This window comes from Colobus angolensis, unplaced genomic scaffold (assembly GCF_000951035.1).
Source record: "Colobus angolensis palliatus isolate OR3802 unplaced genomic scaffold, Cang.pa_1.0 Scaffold50, whole genome shotgun sequence".
NCBI lineage: Eukaryota > Metazoa > Chordata > Mammalia > Primates > Cercopithecidae > Colobus > Colobus angolensis.
Window position 1 is genome coordinate 5,135,564 of NW_012118488.1, and position 13,042 is coordinate 5,148,605.

Here is a 13,042-nt window from a genome sequence, read left to right on the forward strand (position 1 = left end):
GCCTCGGCCTCCCAAAGTGCTGGGATTACAGGCTTGAGCCACCGCGCCCAGCCTATAATACACTTTTTAACAGAATAGCTTTGATCGTTTAACATAAGGAGTTTCTTTTTATCAATTTCACTAGAAGTCCCCAGGTATAAAATTCCTGTTAATAAAGCAATACATAACTTCTCTGCTTTCTTCTTGAACTGATCTCTAAATTCGATTTGAGGACAATCAATAGGGTGTTAGTCTCTAGTGTGTTAGTGAGAATACATGTAAACTGTGATATTTGGACTGGCCTTGAATGAGGGTATTTCTACTGGTGGTAATCTAGGCAAGGTAAAGCATATATATGTGAGGAAACTACAAAGAAAAGCAATTAGATGCAGAGGTCTAGAGTCCAGGGAAGGGATATGAGTTGGAGATTCAAATCTGTGAACACTGATGCACAGATGGCATTTACAGACATGGAATTTGATCTACCCAGATTAAGTAGAGAAGGGCTGAGGAGTACCTCAACATTTAGAAGTCCAAAAGCAGAAGAGAAACCAGCAATGGAGAAGGAATGGCGAGGAAAACCAGTCTGTGTTTGCCAGGGGGAATCCTGGAAGCAAACTGAAGGAAGTGTTTCAAGAAGCTGAATATATTCAAATATATAAATGCTGCTAAAAGGTAAGATGAGGACTGAGAATTTTCCATTAGATTTGGAAAGATGGATTCTTTTGGCACCCTTGACAGAAGGCATGTTGGGGCAGTAAGTAGGACTGAAAGTCTGAGTGCAATAAAGAGAAAACCACCATATAAACATAATGAAGTTCTTCCCCACGTAAGGGCCTTCGCATTTGCCATCTCATCTTCCTTAACACGTACTCCTCCAGACCTTCCCATGCACCTGCACATCCCCATGCCAGGATGCAAGTCATCTTCCAGAGGCTTTCTCTCACACCCTAAAATAAGTGCCCTTCCTTACTAATTACTCTTTAGCTTACCTTGCTTTAACAATACTTGAAGTTCTATTATTTCATTTATTTGTCGATCTCCATGAGATTGTGATAAATCAAGAACATGTACAAATATTTCTTTTTAAGAACTTGTACATTTTTCTAGGTGCATCATTCCTAGAAAATCCATTAGATTATTTATAACCTCACTCACCACAGGTCTCTCACAGTGAGAAATTTGTAACACACCAACAAAGAAGGGCCATAACTTTACAATCACTGGCAAATCCCCTTATCTGCTCCTCTTCTGCCACAAAGTTTTCTGTCATTCTCTCACAGGACATTTTCACCTTAACCTTACTTCACAGAAAAATTGTGGTAGTAAAACTAGTGTTAATTATAATTTACACCTTCAATTTTTTCATAATGAAGTCAAAACATGCCGTAAGATGACCAGGTCATCCCCAATCTCAGGGGAAATGATATTTTAGAGTCTAGTCCAATTCCTGTTATACACGGAAACCAAAATGACAGGGCATGTGACATACCTGTGGCATAGCCCACAAGTGAATCCTAAACCCCTGACTTCCAGCCCTGGTAAAGTAGAAAGTTATCTAGTGAACGACAAGGGCTTCAGTGAAAAATAAAATACTGTACATCCCAACTAGTAACATGATTTACAAACTAGACTTTGCCATTTTGTAAGCACCACCCCATTCATGGAAATCCTTATTCATTGAGTCTTTATCCCATTTAGTGACTCCATGTCCAGACCAAGTAGCGAGAGATAGGGTTTCGTTTTAGAAACTCTCTGGGAAGGACACAAGAAACTCCTCTGCTTAAGTCCATACTAATAATTTGTTAATTGGTTTAAAACTTGTCAGTAAAGTTCTGGCATACCCTATCAGTGGATTAAAAAATAAAGAGAATTATAATAATCTCTTAAGGCGCACTTTTGGGTAGTAATTAAAATATAGTTACCATATGGGATTTTTTTTGTACTAAAAGTATCCCTCCTACTTAATTTTGTTTTGGGAAAGTGGACATGGCAAGTAGGCGATTGAGACATGAGTGTTTTGGAAAATCTATTAAACCTACAAGGCGGCTAAAAGACCCACTGTGGTACAGGAGTAAAGAAAGAGAGAGTTGCAGCCAGGCATGGTGGCTCACGCCTGTAATTCCAGCACTTTGGGAAGCTGAGGTGGGTGGATCACCTGAGGTCAGGAGTTCGAGGCCAGCCTGATCAACATGGTGAAACTCCATCTCTATTAAAAATACAAAAATTAGCCAGGCATGGTGGTGAGTGCTGCAATTCCAGCTACTTGGGAGGCTAAGACAGAAGAATTGCTTGAACCCAGGAGGAGGAGGCTGCAGTGAGCCAAGGTTGCAGTGAGCGAGATCGCACCACTGCACTCCAGCGTGAGCGACACAGCAAGATTCCGTCTCAAAAAAAAAAAAGAGAGTTACCCAGTAACATCACTGTGGGCTAATACTGAGCACTATTAGCTTCTAACAAATTGAGCAAGAAGGGGGAAAAGGTAACCCTTATTGTTAAAAATGCTTTTCAGTGGGAGAAAAGCTATCAAATATTTATCAACTGCTTACTGTTTTGAGCACATTTCAAAGGTCAATAGAATGATTCTGAATGCCTCTACATTCTAGAGTTGAGAAAAAGACCACTTAAATTGTCCTCAAAGATTCTTTCTAACATCTAAAACAAATCATTCACTCAACAAACATGTTCTGAGTACTTATAATGTGCTAGGCACTTTTCCAAGTGCTAGGGGGATACAGCAGTAAATAAACCTCATGGAATTCATGTTCTTAGGGAGGAGTCTAGAGGCAAATAAATACAGTAAATGACAGTGTTTTAGAAGCATTGTTAAGAACTATCTTTACATGCTTAGACCATGACAAGTATTATGGAGAAAAATAAAGCAGGAAAAGGAAATAAGATACATGTAATTCATTTCTATTCATTGCAGGTGGCCTGTTTCATGATGAGTAGATTTTATAAGGTAACAAAAAATCTTTAATAATCAGTATTATCTTTGTGAATATTTCATTTTAAAAGATATAGAACATAACTTGAAGTATTCTTAAAAGTTAATTATTAGTTCATATCCACTCTTAGCATATATTATTGTTTATATTTATCACTTATTTGATGACAAGTTCTTGGTCAAGAACACATCTATAATTAATTTACACCAGGCCTTTTTAGCTAAACAGAATGCATTTTTGTAGATTGTTCTATGAAGTGGTTTTAAAGAAGGAACAGTGTATTTGTTCTGTTTTGTTTTTCTGTAAGTGAAACCCTGCTAAACTGGAAAGCCTCTAACATGAACCAAGACTTTCTGGTAATAGCGATTTTCAGTTCTAATATAATTAGGCTCACTAGTCACCCTACCCTAAACTCATATAGCCTAAATCAAATAGAAATTAATTTTTGTCATTAGTATACTAATCAAGATGATATAATGCTTCACTTTTTTTCCTATATAATTTGAAATAAAATACTAAAAAACACACTCTTTGGGAAGAGCTCGTTTTCAATTTAAAAAATCAATTTTACAAACTAAATGTATACAAACAATTACATTTTATTATACTGTGGTCGTCTAGCACTTCAATTAGGATAAGAAAGTTTATGAAATGTAAACTGACAATTTCAGCAGCTTAAAGCTTACCTTCAGGCTGGTATGAGAACGTGGTTGACTTAATTCCTGAAATTTCCATTGCTCAGATCCAGGGGTCTCTCCTCCTTTCTGAGCATCAGGTGTAAGTAATCCATCTCCAGCAGGTAACGGGAAAATTCCTAATGATATAGGACGTTCTTTTCTATTTGAAGAGGGGAGAAAAAATTCGGCATTCATTTATTTTGACTTTTTTATTTGCCATGACTGTAAGTAAACCTGGACTGTCACTGTTTTACAACCATCACTCGAAAATGACACTGTCTGCCCATCTGAATAAAACAGACTTACCAAAGAGGAAGGACAGTCTCAGTTTAGTTTAGCCTCAAGAAATCAACTAAGAAAAGTGGTAAGAAGGGTTAAGGAAAGCTTTTAAGTTACTGATGAGTTCCTTGCCCAAGAAGCAGTCAGTGGTCTAGTATGGTCTGGAGAAGAGCTGCTGCTGAGTTTTTCATCATACGTAGCTTAGCCCTAGGGGAACTTGCACCCTCCTTCTTTGGAAGTGAGCCCAACCCATTTCTAGACTTCCCAAATCCTCTCGCTAATCCCTGGATGTTTACTGAAGCCTCTTCAGGGTATGCCTTTCCTGCCTAGAGGAAAATCTATATATTATCTAAATCAGGGTTACCTATTAAATGATGAAAAGAACTCAAAATATCTTTCTCCCCACCACCCAAGTAGGAAAGCTGTTTTTCTACAGAACCACTATATGAGTTTCTTCCAAGCATAGTACATATGAGAAAACCATTGTCAGTTTTTTCCAAATAAGAAGGCCAAATAATTCTATAAAAGATTACTGAATTTCCAGTGCTTTGTGGGAAGTTTCAATGAACAAGAGTTACAATTTTAATACTAACAGAATTTCAATGAGAAACACATCGTTTGTTGATGCACAGAAGACTCCAAATTGAAGAGCTTTTAGAGGGTGGAAACAAGCCTACTAACTGGTCATCCTGGGTCATTAACTCAAAAGTGTAGAAACTAGAAAGAAATGAGACATTAAAGGATTGGTGCCTCCTGGAATTCATACCTCTACTGGTAAGAATATAAGTTAGAATAGAAACAATGAGGTTATTAATAAAAGTGGGAAATTTTCAGTTTCGTTAAGTAAGTCTTTTATTTTGTAGTTCATTTTTATTCCAAGAAACTTCAGCCACTTTTGAAATGTGCCTTCACTTAATACAAAGGGTGTGTGGCCGGGCGCGGTGGCGCAAGCCTGTAATCCCAGCACTTTGGGAGGCCGAGGCGGGCGGATCACGAGGTCAGGAGATCGAGACCATCCTGGCTAACACGGTGAAACCCCGTCTCTACTAAAAACACAAAAAATTAGCCGGGCGTGGTGGCGGGCGCCTGTAATCCCAGCTACTTGGAGGCTGAGGCGGGAGAATGGCGTGAACCCGGGAGGCGGAGCTTGCAGTGAGCCGAGATTGCGCCACTGCACTCCAGTCTGGGCGGCAAGCAAGACTCCGTCACAAAAAAAAAAAAAAGAATACAAAGGGTGTGTTCTTCCATTCCTAACAATCTAAAAGGACTAGTAAAACTGTCCCAATGCCTTCTTAAAAATGAGGTGAAGCAAAGGGTTGGAAAGATTACATTTAATCAAAGTTGTATGCACAAGTAAATAAAATTTAAAAACAGAACTTTGATTTAGGGGGAAAATTCAAAAGCAGGAAGGCAGTACAAAAAGAGGGTAGTTTTTTGTTTGTTTGAGACAGAGTCTTAAAAAAAAAAAAAGAGACAGAGTCTTGCTGTGTTGCCCAGACTGGAGTGCAATGGGACGATCACAGCTTACCGCAACCTCTCCCTCCCAGGTTCAAGCAATTCTCCTGCCTCAGCCTCCCGAGTAGCTGGGACTACAGGCATGTAACACCACGTCTGGCTAATTTTTGTATTTTTAGTAGAGACGAGGTTTCACCATGTTGGCCAGGCTGGTCTTGAACTCCTGACCTCACGTGATCCACCTGCTTCAGCCTCCCAAAGTCCTGGGATTACAGGTGTGAGCCACCGCACCTGGCCAAGAGGGTAAATTTTAATACCAAATCTAAGTTTGTGACTACGAGCTGCCAGGACAACCAAATGACAAAAATTAAAGTGACTAGTCAGCTATCATGTTTACACCAGTTATTCCCAAATGCTGTTCAGCAACAAAGTTTTTATAATAAGTCCATGAAAAAAGAGGCATTATTATTTCCTTAGTGCATAATGTAGTACATATTGTACACATATACATTCCCATATACTATAGAACCCTGTTCTTTCTTGAAGATGACTGACCCTTATTTTAAATTACATCTTTTCTTCTTTGATTTTAAAATGCCCTTTCTTTCATTAAATGATGGTGACAGTGATAAGTAGCTAGATTTCCTTTTCATATCCATTCTGTACAAAATAAAAAGTTGTCAACCTGATGTTTTCCCCCCATATTTTGAGAACTGAAAATCTAAGGATTTTCTTAGTAGAGAGTATTAGCTCTCTACTAAGAGCTACTAGCTGACTTTTATTTATTTTCTAACACACCTTAATGAGTTAAGCAAAAGGTGACTGGGAATTTAATGACTGAATACAATGGAAAACTCTCTAACTCAAAATGCAAAGACAACCAGGAAGATGATATATAGACTTCATAAGATGCCCTCACACTAACAGAAATCAAAATATAAACCAGTCGTTAGAATTATTTCCTATATGAATGATAACACATTCATTTTCACACATATCAAATGTTGAAAATGTTTAAAACTATTGGGGGAAGAAGTCTTCTATGAATCCAAATTTTACTTTCCAAAAAGTAAACAAAATCAGTCGACAAAATCTACAATCCACACTCAACAAAATCTACAACCCAAATTATAAGTGGAATTCCCACCTTTTTAGTTTGCTTGTATCAATCATTCAGACACTACTCTACAGGGAGGGGACATCTCTTCAGAGACTGACAGCTATCTGTCAAGTGGGTCAATGATGCTCTAGGTTACAATGTTCCAACTCTGAAAAAATAATCACTACATACTCCTCCCCTTACTTTACTTATAAATTACATATAGTTGGGCTAAGGGAGAGAAGGGCGCATAATTAGGCCAAGTTCATGAGAATCCTACTTTTGAAAAGAAACCCTGAAAAGTAAACATTAGTCCGGTACTATGTTGGTATATATTAAACGCTTCAGTTAAACTCACAGAAGAAGAAATAAAATGAGATACGCATGGAAAACTATCAAGTGGCAGATTGACACCCCCAGACTGAAACATCTGCTATTACTTGTCTAGAAAACAAAGCTATCACCAAGTATCAGAATTCTTTTTTCTTAATTGCCCTACTTCCATATATCCATTTTTGAGTTGGTTATTAAATGTTAGCTTATGTGTATAAATAATTTTACAACTACATTTTTGAAACAGCTTTTTGGCTATATTCACATTTGATACAACTATAATTAGTAAAATCTACTTTATAAAGGGAGATAAAAGAAAAAATACATTTGTTGAACACTCACCACATGGTGGGTACTGAGCTAGATGATTTATTTACATTAGCTCATTTAATCCTTATCAAGAAATGGGGATTATTTTTCCAATTTTCGGAGTAGAAAAAGTGATGCTCAGAGATTTTAGCCACTAGTAACTGGCAGAGTTTGGATTCAAAGCCAGTACTGTTCAACTCCAAGCCCTTTGCTTTCCTTGGTACTTCCTACTTGGAACTACCAACTTTTTGACAATTTAATCTTAATATCGAAGACTTTGATATCTTTAATCAGATCAGTAGCAATTTTTGTGGTAAAGAACTTTAAAATTTTAATTATAAGGTATTTTATCAATAAAAGCTGTAGTTAAAACAATTTCTGCTAAAAATGGGCACATATAAGTAACTATGAAAATTATTTACTTGAGTAATTTACCATAGATCATACAACTATAATTAAATACAAAATAACAAAATCACTTGATTTTTAAAACCACCCAAAGGGGTAACTCCCATCAGAAGAGAAAACTCAGGCAGAGAGATTAAGCAACTTGCCAAAGCTCCTACGGCCACGTGCAATAGAGCATTTGCACGCAGGCCCTTCAACTCGAAAGCTTTGTCGTACCCACTTGCAGGCGCCACACAGCAGCTCATGGCACTGCCGTCTCAAATGAAGTCTAAACCCAAGACAGCCCCTTAATATTAGTCTTATTTTAATATTCTACATATTCTTAAGTTTGCTTTTAATTTCTTCAAAGCTTAAATATACAGATACACATATACAAATATTTTATGTACTAATATATATACAAGTAGTAAGATTATTCCCAATTTTTATAAATCAGGAAAGAAAATAAAAGACCAAGTATCTAGTTTTAAATCACAGATGAAATTTAATTTCTGGGCTTTCAAGTAATATTAAACTTGAACTAACCTATAAAAAAAAGAAACACATTAAGGGAATTTACTACTTTAATTCTTCTTAATTTATCTAAATCTACAATTAGGGCTTAAATATTTTATAAACATTTAAATAATAAATAAAAATTATATACTATGAATTTTCATTTAAAACCATGCACAAAGCAGAAATCTGAACAAATCAGAGAGTGCTAGTCTGATGGTTTAGAAAACAAAAGAAACCACAACCTTAAGTCTCTAAAATACAGAAGATGGCTCTTAAAGGGTGTAAGCAGAGTGAGCAACAGTAAAGCTACAGAGATTAATGACTACCCCCACAAGCAGGCATGGATATTTGTCACCCAAGACTACAAAAGAAAAGAAAGGGCAACATCTGACAAAACAATAGTGAATAGGCTTTGTAAAGCTTTCACAACTTTGATGTGTAAATAATGGGGAAAAATGCATTCCTTAACCTAAAAGTCTTAAATTTTTTCACTTTAAAACATATTTTGTTTTAGGAGGAAAATATTTAATAAATTGTCAGTTCCCATAAGCTATTATCAAAAATTACAAAAATGATACCTGAACCTCTATCATTCAAAGGATAATTAAAACAAAATAAACTTATGGCCTGTATCTAACTGACTGCAAGTTCAAGCATAAAAGATATTTGTCCCTAAATGCTCAGAAGCTAAATGCAGAGGTTGTATAAACTTGGACCCGGTGCTCTACTCTTGCTCTCCTTTACTTTGAACATTCTGCTTAAAACAAGACCACACCGACCTTGTACTGTGTGTAAGTACAATATGAAAATCCTTTTCTTTAGTCGATGGTTTCCAAACATAAAGCTATAATCCTAACTGATGGTCTATAAATTACTATAAATAACAATCAAAATCCTAGCTTCAGGCCATTTTCCATTGTTTCAATCTGTAACAGAAATGGTTACAAAGCAGACCCACAGAGCTAAAAATTTAAGAAAAACCAGCTAAGCAGGGGCTTCTAAAAGAGACGGGAGTACCTGAGTATCCTTGGTAGGTTCTGCGTCAGAGCTGGCACACCGGTAGAAATAGAAAAGTGCACAAGCAGCAAAACAGAGAGAGATACTAAGATAGCAGAATTAATGACCACCGCCCCGCCAACAAAGCCAAACACAAACAGCAGCATGCATCCAGGACTCATGGCGCTGTGCTGGCATGGTGAAACACCCGAACCAGGAGGCCTACACAGGGGCCAAAGGGGTATCTTTGTAGTGAGGATCTGTCATTCAGCTTGTTGCCACAAAAACAATGCCATCAGCAGCAGCTTTCCACTCCATCCTGCAGCAGCTCTCAAGCGATGACGTCATTCCGTTCTCCCCACCTCATAACCATAGAGCTGCTGCTCCTAGCATTTATGCTGCAACCCCGAGCGACAGCCAGCCTATTAACTATTTTCCCCTCCACTAAGAGTCCTGGCTTAGCTCATTGGCTACAATGCCTGAAGATCTACATAATTTATTCACACTCCTACATCAAACAGATGGCTAGCTAACCCTTTCAAACATGCCTCTCTGTAACAAAAAGGACTTCAAACCAATTAGACAGGAGAAATAAAAAATTACAGCATTCCCACAAATTACAAAATTTTAAACCTAGTATAATCTCCATTAAGTATCAGAAAACAATCTAAATACTCAAATGTGCTGCTTATATGGATGGCTCATAATTTATTTTTTTAATAGTAAAAACGGTTTCTACTTTTCTGTGCTATTCTCTCCTGTAGCATTCCAATCACAGTGGAGAGCTTTTTGAATCAGCCTAACTATTGTTTCAGGATTAAAGAATAGAGAAAAACAGAAACAAACATATTATTTATTTTACTTTTTCTCAAGGCAAAATATATAACAAAGCTTACCTAATTCTACTATGAGCTGTGGATTCTAGTTGATCACTCCCTGAGAGCTGATGAAGTTTTGTTCTTTCTAAGTGTTCCATATAATTATGGATCATCTATTTTAAAGAAAGAAAAAAATACACAACATTTAAGGCTAATACCTGGAATAAAATCATAGTGTTAAAACAAGGAAAACATTTTTGTACAATTTTCTTATTTATCAGACTACTCAATTCCATGTAAGAGAATATTAAGGAATGAAAAAAATTTTAATGGAAAGTAATATGCAAATGCTTTCATTTAAGGATGCTGGTGTCCACAAAAGTAGCTAATATCTTGCTTAGCATGGCAAAAAAAAAAAAAAAACCCACAGTTTTTTACAATATGTGATGCTATTAAAATAATATTGACATAAAGAACACAAATTAGTAAACAGATACTGGGAAAGAAGTGATAAAAGACCATGGGTTAAAAATAATAGATGGCATTTGAAAAACCCATTCACTAAAATGAGACACAACAAAGAAATTAATGTGAAACTTCTGAAGAAACCATATCGTTATGTGCTGATCTTTTCCATTTTAAAAGAAATTAACAGAATAAAGATCACTTTCAATTTAATTAATTTAATACCAAAAAAAGTTTCTTCTTTCTGTACATTTAGTTGAAAGAATGTTAAAATACTTTCTCCTTTGACTGTTACTAGTATCATTACTTAGGATAATCATCTATTATAACAGCAGCAAATTAACACAAATGAAAAAAATTAGAACACTTTTTGAGTCTTAGATAAGGAATCATATGATAGACAAGCTGAATATGAAAGTAAAAACTTCAAGAATATAAAGTACATAAACTGCCAAGAACTTCTAATGTCCTATTTGATTCTTGATAATGTGTAGCTTCACTTTTAAAAAGCCTAAATTTGGAATTAAGACATAAAATCAAAAGGCCTTTGCTAGAGATACTAACATGACATGAATAAGAAAAAAATGAATTTTAAAAAACAAGAAATAGTGTATTAGTATTTAAAGGGTGTAAATATTAAGAGGCAAGCAAAGGTTGATGTCTTTCTTGGGAATATTACTTGAATTCTCTTTTTTGTTTTAATGTCCGTTCTCACCATTCCTAAGGAATATTACTTGAATTCTTAACACTGTGGATAGAATAGCTTTGGAAGTCACTAAACTTTAGCTGTATTAAGATGTATTTCAATTTCTCTATAACTTAAAATATGCACTGTAGCATATTAAGTAACAAAATAAATTTTTTAAAAAGTTTAAATTCACTTTACAAAGCATGTTTTTCTTGCAGAAATTTTATTTGGCATGTACAAAAATTAGGAAAGATAAGTTAATTTTAAGATGTTATTTATCATCAAATAAACAAAAAGATGAACTCTTGACGCATGAAATAAAACAAATTAACCAGACTGTTCTCCAATGAAGACTAGTCCAAACAGCAAATGTTAGCCACAAAGAATGAAAACAGAATCACATGAATATAGTATCTTAAGATTTTTTAATTGACATACTTTTTATTTTGAATTTATAGATTTTACCACCATTTACAAAACAGTTTTGAAGAAATACACTTTTCATCCATCAGCAAGTCAGAAATAATGAGCTTCCTTGTGTCAGGAAGAATTTTCAGGAACAAAAATCAAACTGAAACTAATATAACAAAGTGACTGTCAGGTTTAATCAATCTCAATTTAAATTTTCAAAAGGTTTTAGAATGCCTAAATTAAGGCTTTGCAGTGGCTCATGCCTGTAATCCCAGGACTTTGGGAGGTAGGCGGATTGCTTGAGGCCAGGAATTTGAGATCAGCCTGGGCAATATAGCAAGACACCTGCTCTAGAAAAAAAATACAACTACTAGCAGGCACTCGCCTGTAGTCCCTACTGCTCAGGAGGCAGAAGTGGGAGAACTGCTTGGACCCAGGAGTCCAAGGCTGCAGTGAGCTATGATCACGCCACTGGACTCCAGCCTGGGCGACAGAATGAGACCCCTTAAAAAAAAAAAAGAAAAAGAAAAAAACCTTAAAAATAAAAGAGGTCAGGTACAAAGGCTAATGCCTGTAATCCCAGCACTTTAGGAGGCTGAGGTGGGAGGACTGCTTGAGCCCAGGAGTTTGAGACCAACCTGAGCAACATAGGGACACCCTGTCTCTACAAAGTTTTTAAAAAAAATTAGCTGGGTATTGTGGGATGCGCCTGTAGTATCAGCTACTTGGGAGGCTGAGGCGGGAGGATCATTTGAGCCAGGGAGGTCAAAGCTGCAGTGAGCCATGATCATGCCACAGCACTCCAGCCTGGGCGACACAGTGAGAACTGGCTGGAGTGCAGTGGCGCAATCTCGGCTTATTGCAATCTCTGCCTCCCACATTCAAGCGATTCTCCTGCCTCAGCCTCCAGGGTAGCTGGGTACTACAGGTGCCCACCACCAAACCCAGCTAATTTCTGTATTTTTAGTAGAGATGGGGTTTCACCATGTTGGCCAGGCTGGTCTCGAACTCCTGACCCCAAGTGATCCACCCGCCTTGGCCTCCCAAAGTGTTGGGATTACAGGTGTGAGCCACAGCGCCCAGCTGTGAATGCTTATATATACTGGATAGTAAAGTAATTGTATGTATGGAATTGATTTGTTCAAATGGAGGACCTAAGTTTCTTTAAGCATTCAGATGAAGAAAACAAACTTACCCCAGATTGCTTTATAGTAATCTATGAACTCAATATAGAAAAAGAATGACAAGCAAAATGCAAAGATAGTTCTCCCTCAAACAGCCATTCTACAGATTCTCTATTATCTTATTCTAAACTTTCTTTTAATGACTAGTTCAATGTAATTACAGATACAGTATTATTCTTTTTTCCTCAGAAATCAAGATTTTATTTAATCGATATTTATTAGTTTTATAATCCATATCTACAACTCCTACAGATATCAGCTATTAATTCTTTTTTGTTTTTATTAATAGACTTGCTTTCATTAAGATGCTATTTGTATAAAGCTGTTCCCTGCAGCATTATTTTTTTTTTTTGCTTTTTTAATACACTTCAAGTTCTAGGGTACATGTGCACAACCTGCAGGTTTGTTACATATGTATACATGTGCCATGTTGGTGTGCTATACCCATTAACTCATCATTTACATTAGGTATATCTCCCAATGCTATCCCTCCCC

General features: G+C 36.4%; 1 protein-coding gene across 7 annotated transcripts in view; it reads right to left on the reverse strand.

The window, feature by feature from the left end:
• Positions 1–13,042, reverse strand: part of SPAG9 (sperm associated antigen 9) — a 185,382-nt gene that overhangs the window by 77,936 nt on the left and 94,404 nt on the right. For 5 of the 7 annotated variants that reach the window (XM_011959982.1, XM_011959980.1, XM_011959981.1 and 2 more), the window contains exons 4-5: positions 9,878–9,972; positions 3,614–3,764 (exon numbers count right to left, since the gene is read on the reverse strand). In XM_011959982.1, coding sequence (XP_011815372.1) covers positions 3,614–3,764; positions 9,878–9,972 — 246 coding nt within the window. Of the gene's footprint in view, positions 1–3,613; positions 3,765–9,002; positions 9,471–9,877; positions 9,973–13,042 lie in introns of those variants that run through there. The other 2 variants (XM_011959983.1, XM_011959984.1) reach the window with 1 other exon arrangement.